This window comes from Pholcus phalangioides, unplaced genomic scaffold (genome assembly GCF_987345545.1).
Source record: "Pholcus phalangioides strain wild (caught in Gottingen) unplaced genomic scaffold, Ppha-v1.0 ptg000010l_1, whole genome shotgun sequence".
Taxonomy (NCBI): Eukaryota; Metazoa; Arthropoda; class Arachnida; order Araneae; family Pholcidae; genus Pholcus; species Pholcus phalangioides.
In genome coordinates, this window is record NW_028301603.1 from 22,359,356 (window position 1) to 22,380,212 (window position 20,857).

The following is a 20,857-nucleotide window of genomic DNA, read 5'->3' on the forward strand; positions in this document are numbered from 1 at the left end:
TCATATTTTCATAAAGGGTGGTTGATGATGTAAGCATTATCGAAACACCCCTCCCCCCTTGTCATCAAAAGTCAGCAAGTCATAAACCCCCCCCCCCCCATCGATGATGACGTAATACTTGAACGGCCCCTAACAATTAAAATAATTTAGTTAATTTAATAATTTAAATAATTTATTTAATTCAGTAGTTTAAGTAATATTTTAATTTAATAATTTAAAATAATATTGTTAAAAATGTAATTTTAGTTTTTTTTTAAATCAATCATTATAGTAAATTTCTTAAAATTTGTTGGAAGATATTATACAAACCTAATTATGTAAATCAATTTGTACTAGTTAAAAAAAGTTTGAGTACATTTTGTATACTGTCATTCATAGCATAACATAATGAAAAATTCACTAGAATGTAGATGGACAAATTCTCTCATCAAATTTTGTGTTATTTCATTTTTTTTTCCTTCTTTGAATGTGAAAATTTTTTCCCGTTTTGAAGTTTTTCCTGCTTAAATTGATTTTAAGATGGGTTGTGGATAGCAATATGGGCCATTCAAGTATTATATAAACAAATTTTTAGCCATTTTTGACCCCCCCCCCCGAATCCTAACTCATATTTTCATAAAGGGTGGTTGATGACATAAGCGTTATTCAGCTTCCCCCCTTGTCATCAAAAGTCAGAAAATCGGAAACCCCCCTCCCCCCATCTATGATGACGTAATACTTGAACGGCCCCTATGGGGGGGGGGGAAGGCATTACTACTGTTACTTAGAAAGGATGTAATGTTACTCTCTCACACATAGTTGTTGATAAATTTGATAAGTTATTCAAAACTTTTCTGGTTAGCAGAATGCATTCGAGTTTGATTTATTTCACACTACTATATGTAAAAAAAGCAATTTCGATGAGTTCCATTGAAATACAGAGTTTAGTGAAAACTAAATTCAATTTCAATTCATTCAATTTGGTAATAATCAAAATTCATTGTCCATTTGGTCTCTTTCTAAAATTATTTTGGTCACTATTGGGTCACTTTTTAAACATTTCGGTCACTATTTGGTCACTTTTTTAAATATTTTGGTCACTATTTTCACTAGTTTTGAGGCCATGATCCGTGCTGAGCCCTGTTCCACTGATTCTAAGTTCAATAATCACAAGCCTTGACTTACGCTTGACTGACGTCTTTATTTTTCACTCTTTGAAAGTCCCTAGAGAAATAGATCCGTCGAGTCTACAAAATTGTTAAAAAATTGCTTTCTACTAAGGGTTTTTTTTTCCAAGTACCGTACTGATAGGAATAAATAGCATTTCTCAGAGGCACGGCAGAAGTAAAAAAAAATGGTTGGGTGCAACTAGTATTTCAGAAGTGCAGTAAAACCGTAAAAGTGATTGAACAATAAAATTAATGACTGTTAAATAAGCAATAACTCCCCCCCCCCCACCGTTTTGCTGAGAAGTGCAGAAGCTCAAAAATGCGCAAGAAATTTGTGGAAGCTCAGGAAAGCCACCACAGTGGTTCGAACCCCCCCCCCCCCCCGAATTTATAGAATATAAATAAACCCAGTATAATGGTCATGGTAAGATTGATGCTATGGCGAAAAAGGTGTCAACATAGAGTGAACCAAAGTGATAGAACAATAGATTTGGCCATCTTTTTCCCTTTTTGGGTCATTTCCTCACATTTTGGAGGGGGGACGACAACCAGATCCCAAGTCTCCCCTTGCCTGGCTATAGGCCACTTAGTCCTCTGTAAATACGCCACTGTCGTTAGCTCTATCAGAAGTATTTGATTTTTTTGGAAGTGAATGAAAATGTACTTATGTTCCACCCTTAGCTGATGTTGATCCAATTTTCTCAAATTCGAATTTGAATAATTTTATTTTTAAGTTTCTTTATATGGTGCATTGGTTGCTCTGAAATAATTATTCAATCCTCCACCCACCCACCGTGTCATTAAAAGTATGCAAAGGCAATACAACTCTTCTCCTACCCCCTTTTTTTTTCCCTGCTTACGTATTATTCTGAATGAGTACAAAACAAAAGCCTGCTTTTGAAAGGGTTGATCCAAATCGAGACTCACTATATACTTTTTTCTCAAAAAATTACCTCTGTCGCAATTGTTGAAGTTTTGGGGCATGGTATGATGCAACAGTGAACACCATTTGCGTTTATTGAATTGCGATAGAATTTATTTTTATACCGGCATTCATGAAACATTCCATGAACAACATCACATTAATTTGTGGTTACCTTTTGTTTCTGATATATCATACAGACAAAAAAAAAGCTGAACACAAAAGTTACAAAGGTTTTAACAACTGGATGTTGCGAAGATATATTTCGGAAAGAGAGAAAATTCAACTGCCCCTTCGGGGAATCGAACCCACGTCCTTTCACTTTCCGGGTGAACGCCCTAGACCACTAGACTACAGAGGCACCGAATCTCTCATTCTTTCCTTGGAGCTCGTGTACACTGAAAGGGACCGTACATGGACGGCCAGACCAGACTCAGGCCAAGCTCACAACTGCTGACGCTGCCACCAGATGACGACTTAGACAAGGATGGCGTCACTCTCCGCTATCATACGAAGGTTTTAACAACTGGATGTTGCTAAGATATATTTTGGAAAGAGAGAAAATTCAACTGCCCCTGCGGGGAATCGAACCCACGTCCTTTCACTTCTGCCATCTGGTGGCAGCGTCCGCAGTTGTGAGCTTGGCCTGAGTCTGGTCCGGCCGTCCATGTACGGTCCCTTTCAGTGTACACGAGCTCCAAGGAAAGATTGAGAGATTCGGTGCCTCTGTAGTCTAGTGGTCTAGGGCGTTCACCCGGAAAGTGAAAGGACGTGGGTTCGATTCCCTGCAGGGGCAGTTGAATTTTCTCTCTTTCCGAAATATATCTTCGCAACATCCAGTTGTTAAAACCTTAGTATGATAGCGGAGAGTGACGTCATCCTTGTCTACAAAAGTTACAGTCTTACAGAATTAAAATTTTTGTGTGTGCGATATCTATAAAAAAACAACATTGGCACGCAGTTGGCGAAATCATAGTGAGGCTAAGGGTGATAGATGACTACTTGTAGGACACCAGACGAAATTGCTGCTGTACACCGTTTACTGACCAGTAGACCCTTTCACACAATAGCACTCATTTGCTCCTTGCACTCACACACATGTATACCAGTCTTCATTTATAGAAAGATAAGGGTACTCAATGCATTTTACAAAGAGATAATACAGTCGAATCTCGTTATAACGAATGCCAAGAGACCGGAGGAATCACTTCATTAAAACGAAATTTTGTTATAAAGGAATTCCAGGTTATGTAGCATTGCTCCTATGTAAACTTTCTTGGGGGATTAGAAAGGGGGATTAGATTTTCGCTAAAACAGGATTCGACTGTACTGTGAGGAAAAGGGGTGTTTTCAGTAGACAAATTATCTTTCGAAAGTCCACTGAAATGAAAGGGTGAATGTCAATGCAAAGGGTGGCATGAATAGAAACTCGTGGAGAAAGGGTGGGGAGATGGAAAGTGGCCGAAATTTGGACGAGTCCACTTTGAACACAAAAAAACTTGGTATTTTCACGACCCTCCCATGTCTTCTATCTGGGCATTAAAGAATTAAATTAATTACATAATTTTCAGGAGGGTGCAGGCCTATGTGCCTCCTTCACGAGCCGCCCCTGATATATTGACTCTCTTATATGTATTTCTTTCGATATAATGACCACTCTATATAAAGTATTGGTTATATATAATTTTTTTTTCTTATACACTGTATATGGAAATTTTATGCCTCAGAAAATGTGTAGCTTTTGATTTATTGATAGTGATTTCTTGTATTCTTATAATTGTCATTTTTATTATTCTTAATGTATATTGCAGGCAGATACAATTAGTCCATTCGATCAAGTGAATATGAAAGTAAGTTGATTGAACTTTTTTTTCTTTCTTGGTGCATTAAAAAAAAATCAGTGGCGTATCCATAATTCTTTATTACTATTTTTCTTAAATCAGCAACTGTAAACAGCATATATTTATTTGCCATCATCAGTGTATTTACAGAGTTTAACTGCAATCACAGGTTAAAGGATTAGAGATCAACACGGATTGGTCAAAATTGCCGTTTTGATCACTAATCATTTAGCCTACAATTGCAGTTAAACTTTGTTGGTTAATACGTCCGTGAGAGTAATATTTACTAAGCATATATTTACTATAATAAAGTTTCTTGAAAAATAATCAATATTAATATACAGTAGAAACAGAAAAAAATTAATTTCAGCTTGTTGTCATTTCCTGTCTCTGAATTGTTTTTCCAACATGAAATTCCAGTTATTCTCTTTGATTGTTTCAGCATTTTAGTCTTTTAATTTCCCCTCCCCCCCCAAACACACAACAATCTAATATTTATGAAGGTTTTTAACAACTGGCTGTTGCGAAGATGAAGTGATGAAATTTTGGAAAGAGAAAATTTAAGTACCTTTGCGGAGAATCGCACCCACGTCCTTTCACTTTCCTGGTGAATGGCCTAGGCCACTAAACACTACAAAGGCAACGAATCTCTCAATCTTTTCTTGGAGCACGTATGCACTGAAAGGGACCATACACGGGCGGCCGGACCTGACTCTGGCCAAGCTCACAACTGCTGACGCTTCCACCAGATGGCGACTTATAAAGGATGATGCCACTCTCCGCTATACATATGAAGATTTTTTAACAACTGGCCATTTAGTGGCAGTGTCAGCAGTTGTGAGCTTTGCCTGAGTCAGGTTCAGCTGTCCATGTACGGTCCCTTTCAGTGCACTGAAAGGTACCAGTGCAACTAATAATATTGCACTAGAAAAGATGTAGGCAATTAATTTATAAGTTTGGTACTGTTCCAAATATCTGATGGAAAGCATAGATGAAACTTTAAACGTTTTCAGACCTGCCAACTCTCCAGATTTAGGCTGGAGACTCCGGATTTTTCATCCTTCCTCCTGCTCCTCAGATTTGTTAAAATTTCTCCGGATTTTGGCGGAAAATTAGATTTTACGCGAGCTTTCATGTTGTCGTGGCGTCAATAATTACCGTCGTCATTAGAGAAAACACCCATAGACGACAGTCGTAGTCATTTCCATCGAGCAGCCGTAAAAAAGTCTCTGTGACCGCATTTAAGCAACTGGCAAAGACGCGACTTTGTTTTCGTACCATTTATCGGCAATCATTAATCAGGTGCATGACCTTGGTTGCCAAAATTCCTGTATAATCGTTATTGTATTCCATTAACAGCCGCGCGGTAAAGACGTTTTTTCGTCCGCAGCTTTGTAATTTGAATTTTTTAAAATCGTTTCTTCCGATTAAACACCTTTAAAAAGCAAATATAAAACTTTAAGCTATATACAGCTAAATATAAAGCTTTTAAGAATTCATATACCCAAGATTATCAATCACTGATAGCATCCACAAAAGGAAACACATACTTTATGAACAGTATGTAGATGTGATTTCTCTATTCTGCATGGAAAGGCTGACATGAAATTATATTCTTCTCCGGGGCAATGCAGAACCTGCCTTGGGGGGGGGGGAAGAGAATGTAACTTTTTCTTAATTTATTTAAAATTTTTTTTTTTTTTCATGAACTTTTTTTTGATCGAGTGTATGAGTGTCTGGGGGTGGGGGGGATTTCTGGATTCCAAAAGTTAGCACGTCTGCGTTTTGCATTGTTTGTGGTGCATATATTTATGTCATTAATTAATATATATTCATGGTATTCTCCCAATTCTATTTGCATATACAGTGTATAAGAAAAAACAAAATATGTATATACAACCAATACTTTATATCGAGTGGTCATTATATTAAAAGGAATACATATAATAAGAGAGTCAATATATGGACACACATTTGGGACTTATACAGTGAAACCTGTTTAAGACGGACACTGTATGAGATGGAAACCTGTCTTTATTTTTATTCAAAAATATTAATAACTAGCTATAATACCCGGCGCTGCCCGGGTTTTCTTCAATGAGGCTTCCCCTGAACTTCAAGTTATCCATCTGTCTGTTCCAGCTTCCAAAAATCCTTAGTTAAAGCTGTGGAATTTTTTTGATGCACTTTTCACGGGCTCATAACTAATTTTAAAATATCCTAACCCACATGAATTTATGCAAATAAATATCAAAAGAGACAATATGGAGACATTAATTTTCATACTTGGGAAGATATAAATGAAATCAATGATATTGCTCGAATATCCAACTCAAAAGTATAGGTTTGACTAATTACTTCATATTTAATCTCCTGGGCTTCGTATATCTCTAAGCGAACTGAATGTTTCAAAAATCGAGAATTCAATACAATTTTTAAAATTATTGATGGGGCGGAAAATCCCACTAATTTCCGCATTTCTACAGTAAAATCAACAATTTTATCACTGATTTCTATGAGGATCACCCTTTTCCTGACTCTCAAAGTGATGCTGATGATGATTATAACGTCTATTCGAAAAGCCTCATTACTGAGAGTATATTGAAAATGTGGCAAACCATTATAAAGGCATATACTAACAGGATTAAGATTAAAGAAGTGACAAACCGTTGTAAAGGCATATACACCTCTGAAACGCATTGCTAGGGAACCACGGTAACCAAAGTAAACGTTCAGAAAGTGATTGTTGAGGCCCAAAAACCATTGTTGCCGGACAGTTTTTTGCCCATTTGGGGCATTTGCCCTGGGCTGACGAAATTTTAAAGCAGCCTATCGTTCAAGTCGGGTCCCATTTGGTATATATGCAAAATTTGGCGACGATCGATCTAAAATTGTAGATTTGTATAGAGAACATACACACACACAGACAAACAGAAAATCAATTTTATATATATAGATTATTTTTTTCAAATTTACTGTTTTTTTTCCTTGAGCGGCCGCGGAGCCCTTGGGAGTTTACGTGGAGCCCTTGGGACTCTGAGGAGCATGGGTTGAGAACCACTGGTTTAGTGAATAATCAATGCTTTTTCAATATTAAGAAACCTCTTTAAGACAGAAATTGTCTAATGTGGAAACTGAAGGCATATTTAGTCTATTCATAGATACAAAACCTGCTAAAACGGAAAGAATTTTTGTCCAAGTGCAAGTTTTTGTCCTTTGGATGGGAGGAAAGTTAAGTCAGCAGTGTGGTCAGTAGAACTATACTTAATGAAAGGAAATGGGAACTGACTATTTTGTGCAAAGGTGATCGCAGGAATAAATCATCGTTCAGCGCATGACAGCAGAAAAGGATCAGGACTGATCACTTGGAGTAGCTGATCACAAATTGGGTGGTCACCAGTGTCCCAAGGCATCGGAATAGTTATATGAAAGCTTGACCACTGGCAGAAATGGATGAGCATCAGGACTTTCACCTATAGGAGGTGAGCGATCACACCTTTTTTTTGTTTGTTTGTTACGCGAAACCGAACTATTTTCATACTGTAATTTCATTTGGCACTGATTTAAAAAAGGAAAAAGTATCAAAAATGGCCATCTTTGCCTGGGGATGAGAAGAGGATCTGTTGATTTTAGCAGATAAGTTAGAGGTAGAAGTCCTTAAAGACACAAAGGTTGTGGATTTGAAAGAGCTAACCAAAATTTGTGAAAGAATTACTAAATAGTATTATCTATCGATGAAAGAACAGAGCGAGAAACCATAAATTGGAGGTAGAAAGAGTCAAACATAATGAAAGATGTGGAACACGGGGCAATAATGATTTTATTGGATATTTGAATTTGATGAAAGGTGTAATGCCAGAGATGACGGAAAACATAGAGGATTGTCCCTTTTTCTTTCATCAAGCGGAAACTATGTTCAAGTTGTATGAAGTCTCGGAGGAATATCATGGGAAAATTATACTATATACTTTGAAAGGGAAAGCTGGATGCATGAGTATGAGACAGGCAGAGTCTGATTTAGATGATTGCAACAGAATCAAAGAGATGATTTTAAAGGAATTTCAAATCACTCCCATTAAACATAAAAAGAATCTAGATAGGATAAAAAGGAAAGCAGAGGAAACGTGCAGCCAATATGCGGTTAGGGTGGAAACAGCTGCAGATTTATACCTCAAGTCAAGGGAAGTTAGCACATTTGAGGATCTGAAACAATTGGTCATTGTTGATAAAACTAAAGAAAGCCTGTCCCCAAACATCAGAACTTATATACAGTTGAAAGAAACAGACGTTTGGGTAGATGCAGTCAAACTCGCAAAAGAAGCAGATAATTACACGAATGCGATGAATAACAGTGATTCATATTCAGGAAATGAGAAAAAATTTTCTGGCAAGAGATTTTATGATAATCAGCAAAATAAACATTTCCATGATTCTGACTCCGGAAAGAAGTATTCTGATTGGAAACCTCTGTGAGGAAGGTTGTTTTATTTGTTTGTCAAGATTTCATGTAAAAAGCAACTGTCCTGAAAATAAGAACAGAGTTGAGATAAGTAATATGAGAACAGGTAATCTGGATACTAGAGATATAGATAGATAAACCATATAGAAACAGAAAGTGTACCACAAGATTCAGAAGCATTTTCAGTAACAGGAATCTGTATCAGTAACGATATAAGCTGGATTCCGGATATATCCCATCTATCACCGCATTGAAGAGAATGAAAGTTAGTACTGAGGGGAAAATCGTGAATGCATTGATTGATTCAGGTTGCCAAATTTCTGTCTTAATAGAAGATTTGGTTCCTCGCTTCAAGACAGAATCTAAAGTTAAGACATATTTGAAATCTGTATTCGGAAAATCTATTTTGACAGATGTAAGACGCGTCAATCTGGCCACTCCCATAATAGACAAAACAATCCATCACAGAACTATCTTGTGCACTATTACACCCCACATACGTGAGGAGGCCTTATTGCATCCACAAATTATCAGCTTAATCAAAGGAGAAGTGAAAGACTGGCTGACCATCATCACAGTACCTCCAAGCGGACACTCCGGAGACAGACAATGTAAGCTCAGATGCGATATCACGTTTTTGCGATATCACAGAATGAACTGAGTGAAATAATGAACATTAATGTTTACTTGCGTTTTGTGTTATTTGATTATATCGTAATTTCAATTATCCGTATGAATGTATGTAACCAGGTTGTCTTGTAAAATATGTTATGCATATTTCTCTCACTTAGGAAGAGGGTAATGTAAGATTTTCCCCATCGTTAAGATGGGTATGATGGGATTAAAAAGCATGGATTGTTTGGCATGGCATGAGTCGCATGGGCCTTGGCAGAGAAGAGGAAAGAAGCTTGGTGTATTTTAAGTTAGAGAGTGACTCCTATGGACTCGGGAGGTAATTTGAAAAGCTCGCTGTAAGCGTGGGAGGACGCGTTAATATTTCATTGTTAGAAGTTATGATTAAATCAAATATTATCAAAAAAAGCGACGAGCACTCGTCCGGCAATCGAGGGACCCGGGTTCGACTCCCGGTAGAGGCAGATATTAGTTTTTTCCTTCCTTAAAAAATTAACATCTCAAATAATAAATATCTTCACAACATCCAGTCTTCTGTATATCTTGTATTTATTATATTATTTTTGTATTGCATTATTGATTGAAGCTGTTTTCATCAGTCATTGTTATGTGATTGAATAATTGTGGAAAAAATCATCTGGGTTTATCTGATGTCGTATGGGGCAGCTTCATTTGGTATAATGCATGTGATTCGGATTGCAAGCACGTTCATGAAGCAAATTATGCTCATGAATCAAAATTCAGATTTGTATTTGGTATTTTTTAGGAAATGTTATCTTTTTTCTTGCAATTTTTTTCATTACAGAACTTTCTTTATCCAAGTTTGGTCCTGAATGATTCCCCATCAGTCATTTCTGCACTTTCAAGTGAAAGAAGTGGTAGTATATCAGAAAACTCTTCTCTTGTAAGTTAAAGTTTTTAACTTATATGGGGCATATCAATGGTGTTAAAAGTTTAAGTATTTTCTTCTTTTTTCAGTAATGGAACATTCATATTTTGATGAATGTTTTCTTTTGCATGTAATGCTCAAGTTCAGATCCTGCAGGACTCCCACTTGTCCTACTTTTGCCATACTTTCTCAGTTTTTTCCTACCTTTTCCACCAAACCCTAAGTCTTCAGAAAGACACCCCCCATTCCCCCGTTGTTATAAAACATGAAGCATTAGAAAAACTCACATTGCATAATTTCCAACTAAGGTTGCTCGTTATACTGGAAAAGAAGTGACCTACTTGAATTCTGATCTCAATATGGAAACCTATGCATGCCCTATTCAAAGAAATTCACCCCCATGAGAAGATTTCTTACCGATATATATACAGTCAAACCTCGTTAGTGCGTCACCCGGCTAACACGTCACTCCGCTTACTGGGTCACTTTTTTGGAAGTCCCAATTGTCCTCAGGCAGGAATTGGCACAGCTAAGGCTTACTCCGTTTAACGAGTCACTCCGCTTACTAAGTCACATTTTTGCTCTCCCAAGAGTGACTCATTAACGAGGTTTGACTGTATATTGTGAGGAGAGCAGAAAAGAATTATCTGTGGTTGCTAAGACCTTATTTTAACCAAAAAAAATTTTTTTTTAACCAAGTCGTATCATCTGTCATTTTGCTTTGGGTTGAGTCAATCTTACAGGGTAAGAACAGCACACCCCAAGAAATAGTGTGCTAAGAAAAAAAAAATTAATTAAAATTAAAAAAAAAAATTCTAGGGATTTTTTTAAATTATGTGTGTGCCATATGATTATGTTGTTGAAGGGGAGTACCCTCCCACCATCCTACTTTTTCTAATTTTTTGAGTGGGAGCCCTGCGTATGAGAAAAGGTCACAGAAAGGTCACAGAATTTTACTTTTGGTATTTGGTAGACACCCTGATATTTCACAGCTAAATCTGATAGAACAAGCTCCTTTCTCTCTGTGCAAAATTTCAGCTTTTCCAAGATGGCCACAGTGAACTACTTTCTTAACGACTGGTGCTCGGCAGTCCTTAATTATAGTCCTAAGTAGCTACTAAAAAATCCTTAGCTTAGAGATAGTATCAAAATGTCTACCGGCCAGCTAAGGACAAATCAGTGCTTAGCTACTGGATTTCAGCAAAGGACCGTAGAGATAGTTTACCCCCTGAATCCTGTATTTCATGTGAGAAGATGAATGAGTTATATGCATGTTTGAAGTTTAAACTTTTTTTAAAGAAAATCTGCTTGATCATTTAGTTATTAATTTTTTGATTCAAAGGAAAATGCAGATATGCGACGGCAATTGACTTTATTGCAGCAAGAACTAGAAGACAAAAACCGAACAATACATCTTTTGCAGCAACAAATGGTAAATTTTGAGATCTTATTTGGCAATTTGAATGGCTACCTATTTTTGTATACTTTTCTGTTTATATTGTTAAACTGTGTCAAAAACGTGCAAAAGATTTTGTATTTTACTTTAGTCACCTGTGACTGATGTGGTTTGAACATAAAACTTATTAGTTAATACTTCAACTAGGTAATTCAATTGCAAATATTTTTTTAAAAATGACAATGTATTTAGCATCATCTGCTTAAAAAAACTAAAAAACACAAACTAAAATAACTTTTTTAGCTTGAACTTGAGTTGCAGGTTGTCTACACTGGTGTATGAAATTAAGAGAATTTGATTATCTCTAGAACTACTGTACCGATTTTAATGAAATTTGATATGTACATACATTGATACAATACAAAATAAATAACCATTCAATAATTGTAATACACACGCATGATCGTGTGTAACACTCATTAGAGTCAGAAGGTATGAAACAGCGGTTGCAGAATAAACAAAAAAATGGTTAATAGAAGGTATGGTCCCCTCTTACAGATATACAGGTCTTGCAGCGTGATTTCGTACTTGAAATAAGTCAGTTTATCATTTCCTGTGGCAATTGGTCCCACTCGTTCAGCAACGCTGTTTTCATTCCCTGGATGGTTCACGGAGAGGGGTTGCGAGTTGCAATTGCCCTCCCCAGAGCGTCCCAGACATGCTCTATAGGGTTAAGGTCTGAGATCTGGCTGGCCAATCCATCTGGCGAATATCCTCACTCTCTAGAAAATCGTCGAGCAGAAGAGCTCTATGTGGGCTCGCATTATCGTCCATTAAAATTAACTCAGGGCCAACTGCACCCCTGAAAAGGCGAACATAGGACTCCAAGACCTCATCCACCAGTCACAGTGCTTCTTTCAAAGACAAGGAGAGGTAAGCGGTCATCCAACATGATGCATGCCCAGACCATTAAACCTCCTCCGCCATAATGGTCGATTTCGCGGACATTGGAGGGTAGGTAGCGGGTCCCTGGTTCTCTCCATATAAACGTATGGCGAGAATCGGTGCTTAGGCTGAACCGGGATTCATCAGTGAAGAGAACGGTTGCCCATTGATCCATACTCCAATCTCTATGCACCATGATAAACGGATTCTTCTGTCCGTAGAAGTGAGTGGGACGCAAACAGCAGGTCTTCTTGCAAACAACCCTCTCTCATAAAGTCTTTTGGAAATAGTCACCCTTGATACACGGGTTCCTGTGGCTGCATACAAGTCGTGCGAGAGCCGAGAAGCACTCCTGTTACGCCTCTCTATAATCGACAAATGGTGATCTTCTCTGGCCGTCGTGGCTCTTGGACGACCTTGCTCAGGCTTTCTCTCGATGGATTTGGTATCCTGGAACTGTTTCCATAAGTTACACACGACGCTGGGCGTTAAATTGAACTCTCTACAAATCTGGACTTGAGATTGGCCTGCTTCTAGCCTCTCCACAATTCGCCACCTCATTCCATCATCTAAACGTTGGTGGTTACTCATTTTTACTGTTACAATTTGAAATTAACAGATTGCTGCAAAATAACACCAAGAAATTTGCCGAGGTGTGCTAGTGAACGAAATGCGTCCTAACTTACGCATGCTTATAAAGCCAGTTTCTCTACTGGCCCCGCCTACACACACGTGTATGCTTACTTATTTGACGTACAAGATTTTCATTTTTGTCTAGAAGCAGTGGTTTTACATTCCGTTCAGTTCTTTTCATGAAATTCGATAAAATATGCAAATTCTCTTAATTTATTTCACCAGTGTAGTTGCAACACATTGAAGCTTGTGCTTCATTTTTTATACTTGCCTAAAAATCAACAATTTTTATTTTATCAATCTCATTATAACTTTTTACCTACCAATCTTTATCTTTTTTTAATATGGTGAAAAGGGTGTTGTAAGTACAATGATTTTCCACTTGAAATATTAACCAAAGTGAAATTCACATTACATGCACATTAAAATAACTTGGTAAATTTCTAAAAATATATATGGAACCTGATGATCACACAAATTTGATAAAAGTAACACAGGACAGTTTGTGGCCATCTCAAAATTTCACTGTGAATATTATGACATTAAAAGTGAAAAGTATGTAATTATTAAAATAAAGTGAAGCGTTTGATTTTATGCCTGAACATGCCATATTTTTCAGACAAAGTATACAAATTTCTCGGGTGCAGATGATGATGAGCGAATATATGTCAATGCTGCCACTCAGACAGAAAGAGTAAGTATTTTGTAAGAGTAAATAATCCTCTCTTTGTCTGATGTAATCATAGAAAGAAACCAACTAGACAGGCAAATAAAGCAAAAACCGTGCAATTTATTAACTTGTTTGGGCACAAACAATGGGTGCCATCTTCAGAGGATAAATACAGTATAATAATAATAATCACTCATGTTGACTGAGGAACCCACTTGGGTCAGTTACCCAAGTGGGATCCCGGTCAGGGTGGTTAGTGTATCCTCTGAAAATGGCACCTATTGCTTGTGTCAAAATGCATTGGGAATTTCAGGATTTTTCCCTTTATTTGCCTCTTTCTGTGGTTTCCTTGTGTGACTATTTTCTTTTTAATTCTTTTTTCTACTTGTAAAAACAGAAATGAAAAATTGTTAGGGGGATACATATTTTTTGCAATTCTTGAGTAGAAGCAGAGTGACTATGATGAAGATTGACTTGTACAGCTTTGATTTTACAATCCATAAAAAAATTAAACAATGGTAATAAAAGTAGGAAGGTGAATAGCCCCCACTAGTATCATCAGAAGAGGGTAAGTCAGGGACACCCACTTCAGTCAAGTCTTGCCAACCCTTATTAATCTCAACTTCATACAGGCTGCACTGTACTTTCAAAACTAGAGGCAGGACCATCTAGTGTTTTTCATAACAAGATCAAGCTCAACGATAATTTTATTCAGGACAATCTGGAGCAACCATTTTCTATTCTTTGAGACCACATGACATGAAAAGGGGACAAAAATTCTTCTTCTAGAGTATATCAACGCTATGCTGAAAGTATAAAACCACTACTAAGAATACAAATTTCTTTTTCGATTCTCAAGGAATGTCAACAACGATCTTGCACTACCAACATTGTTTACTTTTTTTGTGATTGCATGTGCACTTTTGATGGCGTTCAATCCTTTTGAGGCTTGCAATATTGCACAGAAAGAAATTCTGTGCATAAATTTGATTTAACTATTGAAAACACTTACCCTTTTAAAACAGGAGGCGGGGGCACCCCAAAGACGATTAAAAAAATAAATATTTTAGTAAATAAACAAATCTAGCAAAAATTCTTTTTATACTATATTTTTTGATTCCCGTCAATTTAAAATGCTTTCTGAAGATAAGTAACACAAATTTCTGTATAGGCTAATCTTGTGCCCTCTCAACCCTCCCCCCCCCTCCCCCGGGGTATCGATCCTTTGTTCACCCCTTTACAGAGGTATACGTGTTCTTTAAATATGTATTACAGCAGCAAAAATAAATAAATAAGAATTAGAGAATTAAAAAAACAACAACACTTTTTTTTGCTTAGCGATGAGTTTTCATTTGCGTCAAGTGAGAATGCTGTGACTAAATTTTTCAAATAATTTATTTTGTAATATACTTTTTATTGGGGTTTATCTTTTGTCTTTGGAAATTTTTAATTTGCTAAAATGTGTGATTTTCCTGATAATACACAATTCAGTCGCACAAATTCTGCAGAATTTTCCAAATCATAATAATCAATAATAATTGTAATAACGCAAATCAACCACATTGCCATTGCTGCTGAAAAAGTTGTCCTTGAGCTGAACGAGAGGGTCTTAGCTCTCGCTCAAAATTGTCCTTACCAACGATCCACATTATTGTTCATGGAGGATATGGTCCCAAAAACTTCCTGATAACAAGAAATCACTGACTGAAGGATAGAATACTTGTCGAAGACAAGTAGATAGTCAACCCCCAGATGTAATCTCTAGCTCATAAATTTCAAGTAAGGGGCTGTTTAAGTATTATGTAAGCAAATTTTTAGCCATTTTTGACCACCTCCCCTCCACTGTTGTTATAATCTATTTCTGTTAATTTCAATGCTATTTGAAGGGTAAGAACTCAAAATTTCTCTTCAAGAAATTCATAGCGGCCCACCCTTTAAGTCATATATGATAAACCCTTGACCCGCGGACCAAATGTGGCCCTGAAGGTTATTTGATGTGGCTTGCACCCCCCCTAAACCTAAGTTTGCAAAAGTGAACTAAGCGGCAGATTTACAAATCGCTTAGGTGACCAGTGACACAATGGCAGATAATTTAAGCAGCCCATAGCACATTTTCAGATCACTGAAGTAGGCCCATGGCACATTCACAGACCACTTGCGACCCGCTACACAGTTCCAGAACACTTAAACGATCCGTGACACGTTTAGAAATCTCTTCAGTGACACGTGGCACAGTTTCAGAGTACTTAAGTGGCCCTCAGTGCAGTTTGACATCATTCAAGTTACCTGCGGCACATTCTCAGACCATTTAAGTGATCGCGGCATAAGCGGCCCAGAAACGTTTCCAGAGCACTTGAAGGATCCGTGAAACATTTAGAGATCATTAAAGTGGCTCCTTAGGGGACTTATCAATAGGTAGAATGTTGGTTCAGGTGCCCTATAACTATCGAAAGGTTTCCCCCCCCCCCCATTTTTGGCTCACAGAATAAGATGTCATTATGTATATTTCATATCTTCAAAAAGGGTGGTTTATGACGTAAGCATCGTCCAAATTCCCGTCTCCCCCTTGTCATCAAAAGTCAGCAAATCAGAAACCCCTCCCCCACATCAATGCTGACGTAATACTTGAATGACCCCTAATTTATTTACTTGAGGAGTAGTAAAATTATTTGCTTGAGAGAAGGCTGCAGATTGCTCTGACATAGCCTCCTTTGCTTTAGCCTCATTGGAAGAGCTCAAATTATTTGCTTGTGAGGAGATCACAGATGTTCTTTGTGTATCCTCCTTCACTTTGGGATCATTGAGAACCATGAAGGTCCCGAGATTTATACCAGTATACACATCGAAGTTGGCCTGTTTGATTGCTTCTGCAGCCAAACCCAGTGGTGGAAAATCTGCTACAAACTGCTACAATTTCAGACATCTGCTACATTCTGCTATAATTTTGATAATTTCCCCTCTATAACTACATTCTGCTACAATTTTGATAATTTCCCCTCGTTTACTACATTCTGCTACAAAAGTGCAGAAATTCTTCAATTCGGTACCATCTTGCACCAAAAAACAAAATTTTCCCTTAAGAAATTTTAGAGTTATGTCACAATAGAAGCTGACTTTTCGATAATGTAATTTGTCCTCCCCGCAATTTTATTTCTTGGGGCCACAAATGGAATTAGCTTGAGAGCCCCCTCCCCAGGATTCAGCCCCTAGGCATCCAACAACTTATAAAATGGGATAAACTGTGCAAATTACAGCTCATCCACAGAATAACAACAAAAACCCTTCAATCTCTGTTTCCAGCTATTTTTTTAAAAAAAAAGTCTACTCCTTTGATTCCTTTCATAAAAAATTCAATCCGAGTATATCTGTTTCCACTCCCTTTTTTAAACTGATTTGTGATTGCTCCATCTATTTTATTTTCCAGCATCTTTAACAGATTTTCAGTCTTGTTTTGCTTCTCCAAGTTTTCTATTATTCATTCTCTTGATATGCCATTTCCTTTTATGCCATTCACCAGCATGTTTAGTGTTCAATGGAAAATGGTTTCCAGTTGCGCATTAATTAAAATTACTTTGTCTAGACCAGTGTTTCCCAAACGGTGTGTCCCGACACCCTAGGGTACAGCGCTATTGACTAAGGCGTGCCACAGGACATTATGGAGATAAGTAAAAAATATTACGGTCCACTTAAGGTCTTAAAATAAATTAAGTCAAATTAATTACTCTCTTGCGCAACAGGTTTATCATATAAGTCTCCATCTGGGGCTGTCAGCAGTGTGTCTGTAAGCCAAAGCTGTGAGCTTTGTCCTAAGTTAGGTCTGGCTGTCCATGTACGGCCCGTTCAGCGCACACAATATCTAAGGTGAGAGAATTCATTGGCTTTCTAGTTTAATGGTCTAGGGCTTGCTCACTTGGCAAGTGAGAGGACGTGGGTTCGATTCCCTGCAAGGCTAATTTTCTTTCTTGGATTTATCTTTGCATCACCCAGCTGCCGAAACCTTTGAAGTAATAATGGAAAGTGATGCTACACACACGCCTTCGGATAAGCTGATTAAACCTCATTTGTCAACACTTATCAAGATTGTGAGATGCAATAGATATGCACTTTCTATCTCTTTCCACTGAGAATTTTGACTGGGATGTCTCACCATTTGATTTCGCAGAGAGTGTGGAGGAAAAAGATTTCACTGCTTGTGAACGAGGTGAAGTTATTTATTGTGCTGATTCCATACTCAAAGATAAGTTTACCAACAGTGAGGCATCGGTGGTTGCTTTTTGTCTTAGACTGAGAGAGTAGTATAGAGAGGAGTATCTTAATCTAATGAAAAATCAATTAATGCACTTTTGCCCTTTTCAACATCATACCTATGCGAGCAAGCCTCCTCTGCTATGGCGACAATAAAATACAAAGCAAAAAATATATTACTACACTACTCAACCGTACATGCACCTTGTACACATTTCTCTGTCAAATTTCTAACAAATTGGTTCATGCCGGAGTGTGTGTGCATGCGTTGTGAACCTAGCGTGACTTTTGTTTCTGTGTAATGCTTGTTAAGTGTAGTACTGCTATCTGCCAAGAAATAGACTGCAAGACCTTGAGGACAATTTACGTGTTTCGTATAGCCTGATTTCAAGTATGTGTTCTCTAAGCATCAATCACACGTGTCACTTTAATGATTAATCAAACAAAACTGTACTCATGTATTTTTACTCAGCGATTTTTGTTGTAGTAAACTACATTCTGTTTTCAAGGAAGGGTGCCCTAAGTTTTTAATGTTATTCCCAAGGGTGCCGCAAACTTCAAAAGGTTGGGAAACGCTGGTCTAGACCATGGTCGTACTTGGTTTGAAAGGTATTTGATGTAAGATTCTGCGAAAGCTCATTTAGGCCGACAAGCAGAGGTCAACAAAATTTGATAAAACTTTTCTTTGGATAGACACTCTGATAATGGAAATAATAAGGTAAGCTAGCATCCCTCACAGCTACAGTGACCATTTTTGTCTCATCATTATCATATTCTTCATACCAGGGCTATTGTATTGGGATCTACAGTTTATAGCTGATTCCAAAACACACACAGTTCCAGAGGACGGCAATCGCCCCTTCCAAGATCTGAATATTATGAGAAACATTGGTCTGTATCATAAAATATGAGGATGATCTAACAAACCTATGAAATAAATCATCCTGGCCCTGTCTATTCTTTTTTTAACGGTCATCCCATGTAGGCTACATTGCTTTGAGATAGAGCAGTTATACTGACAGACATAGGGACTTCCATATCTAGGAATGTGGTTTGCCTAGGTCGTTATTTTCTATGCACACCTGGGTCACAATTTTTCACAGATCCCTTTATTAAAAAAATATATAATAGCCCCTGTGCAATCATGTGAAGGAGCAGGCAAGGCTTGAGACAAAATTCTTACCTGTGCAAGACATACAGACATACAACATTTTGGTGCCTCTCTGGCATATAAGCCGCATGAGTAGAATTATCTGGGGGCAACTCACACAGATTTTTGTATATGCCATGAGTGATATAGTGAGAAATAACATAGGCTATTTAGTCATTAAAGCTCTTATCCTGGGCTTTATATTCACTTACTTCATAAACTTACACATATTTATTGTATATTATCTGAGTTGTGTAGATGAAATGAATCAGAAATTGCAATGGTTTCTGAAAATTATTCCATACAGCAGTCATAGTTTGAAATTTGCAGAAAAATTTTATTTTCATTATCATTTTTGATTTTGACATTTGAACACATGACAAGCGCAACACTTACATGAATTATCTTTTCGTTCCTTTAAAACCAACCATGACCATGATCTAGACCAGCGGTTCTCAACCTTTTTGATTCGCGGAGCCCTTTCTGGTATATAATTTCTATGGAGGACCCCCGTAGGCATATTTTTTATTCATTCATAAAAGTTATGATTTATTATTATTCAAAAATACTGAAAATTATTTTTTCAGAATTCACTGTTTTTTGTATTTTTCTTGAGCTGCTGCGGAGCCCCGTGGGAGTTCACAGGGAGCACCAGTTGAGAACTGCTGATCGAGACAAAGTAATTTTAATTGATATGCAACTGGAAACCGTTTTCCATTGAACACTAAACATGCCGGTGAATGGCGCAAAAGGAAATGGCATATCAAGAGAATGAATTGTAGAAAATGAATAATAGAAAACTTGGAAGTAACACGAAAGACTGAAAATCTGTTAAAGATGCTGGAAAATAAGAGACATGGAGCAATTACAAATCGGTGAGAAATAAAGACTGAAAACAGATGTACTCAGATTGAATTTTTTGTGAAAATAGAATCATTCTATTAAATGCTTCTTTCACAACTTCCATTCTGGCTCTTTGGACCTCTTGGGAAAATGTTGTAGGAAGAGACTCTGTCTTTGGCTTCTTTGCAGCAGGTGAAGCATCCACCTTCATCAGCAGCTACCAGCTGCCACTCAGCTTTCTTTTTCAGAAGATGTGTTAATTGCATCTCTGTGTTTTGGTGAGGGCAACTTGCATCCCAGTTCATTGGTTCAGTGTTCTGCTGGCTTGTGCCCGCAACTCCATTTCTGACAACAGCAGGGTTGCTGGTACTCTACTTTTTGTGACCCAAATGAACTGATCCTTTTTTCTGTTTATTTTTATTAGTTCCCATAGAGAAACCAGAGAAGTGGGTGGTATTACTTAGTTCACACCTGTATAGTCTCCCTGTGCAGGTTCCAGGCTCAGTTACAATGAGGTAGGTTCCTGGTTCCTCTAGGGGATCGTTTTCTGTGTTTATTTTCATCCATCAGCACAGTTCCTCACACATTGGATTGAATTCTTGCTGTTTCTCTTTGTCAGGTGTTTTACTACTGACCTGTCTGACCCTACTGGTAGCAAATACTACAGCCAGCATAGCTCAGTAGATCATTAACACATGCTAATCAGTAGTCTTGGGGTCACTTAAGGTACTTTAGTTCACAATTCCACAACTAGATAGAACTGATAAAATTCCCGAAAATCTTGAGTTTTTTTAATTATTGAAATTATTGTGAAGTTATAACAGATTTTACCATTAGAGTATGTGTTAACTTCACACAGTGGGTTTCTTCCACCCTTCCTCATCCCGTTTCAGTGATACTCGGAGAGGGCACCATTATTTTTGATAATCTTCATCATGAGTATATAAAGACTGAAACATTACAAATTTGAACATAGTTGAAATTAATTAATGGACGTGCAAAAAAGACGATTCTATGATATTGGAAGGGCTTTGATAGGGATGATTTTAACCATCACATCATTGTTTCTGCTTAATGAAGGTC

The 20,857-nt window shown here is 37.4% G+C and overlaps 1 protein-coding gene and 1 non-coding gene across 4 annotated transcripts in view; both read left to right on the top strand.

Annotated features, from left to right (window-relative positions):
* LOC149081128 (uncharacterized) overlaps positions 1-20,857 on the top strand; it is a 77,081-nt gene that overhangs the window by 17,837 nt on the left and 38,387 nt on the right. For all 3 annotated transcript variants that reach the window (XR_016193408.1, XM_089237920.1, XM_089237921.1), the window contains 4 exons: positions 3,882-3,920; positions 9,809-9,907; positions 11,235-11,324; positions 13,486-13,560. Coding sequence is in view for 2 of the 3 variants with exons in the window: in XM_089237920.1 (XP_089094046.1) it covers positions 3,882-3,920; positions 9,809-9,907; positions 11,235-11,324; positions 13,486-13,560 (303 nt within the window). In the remaining variant the exon portion in view is untranslated. The remainder of the gene's footprint in view (positions 1-3,881; positions 3,921-9,808; positions 9,908-11,234; positions 11,325-13,485; positions 13,561-20,857) is intronic.
* TRNAS-GGA (transfer RNA serine (anticodon GGA)) lies at positions 2,793-2,866 on the top strand. The gene has a single exon. It is a non-coding gene; the product is annotated as a tRNA-Ser (tRNA).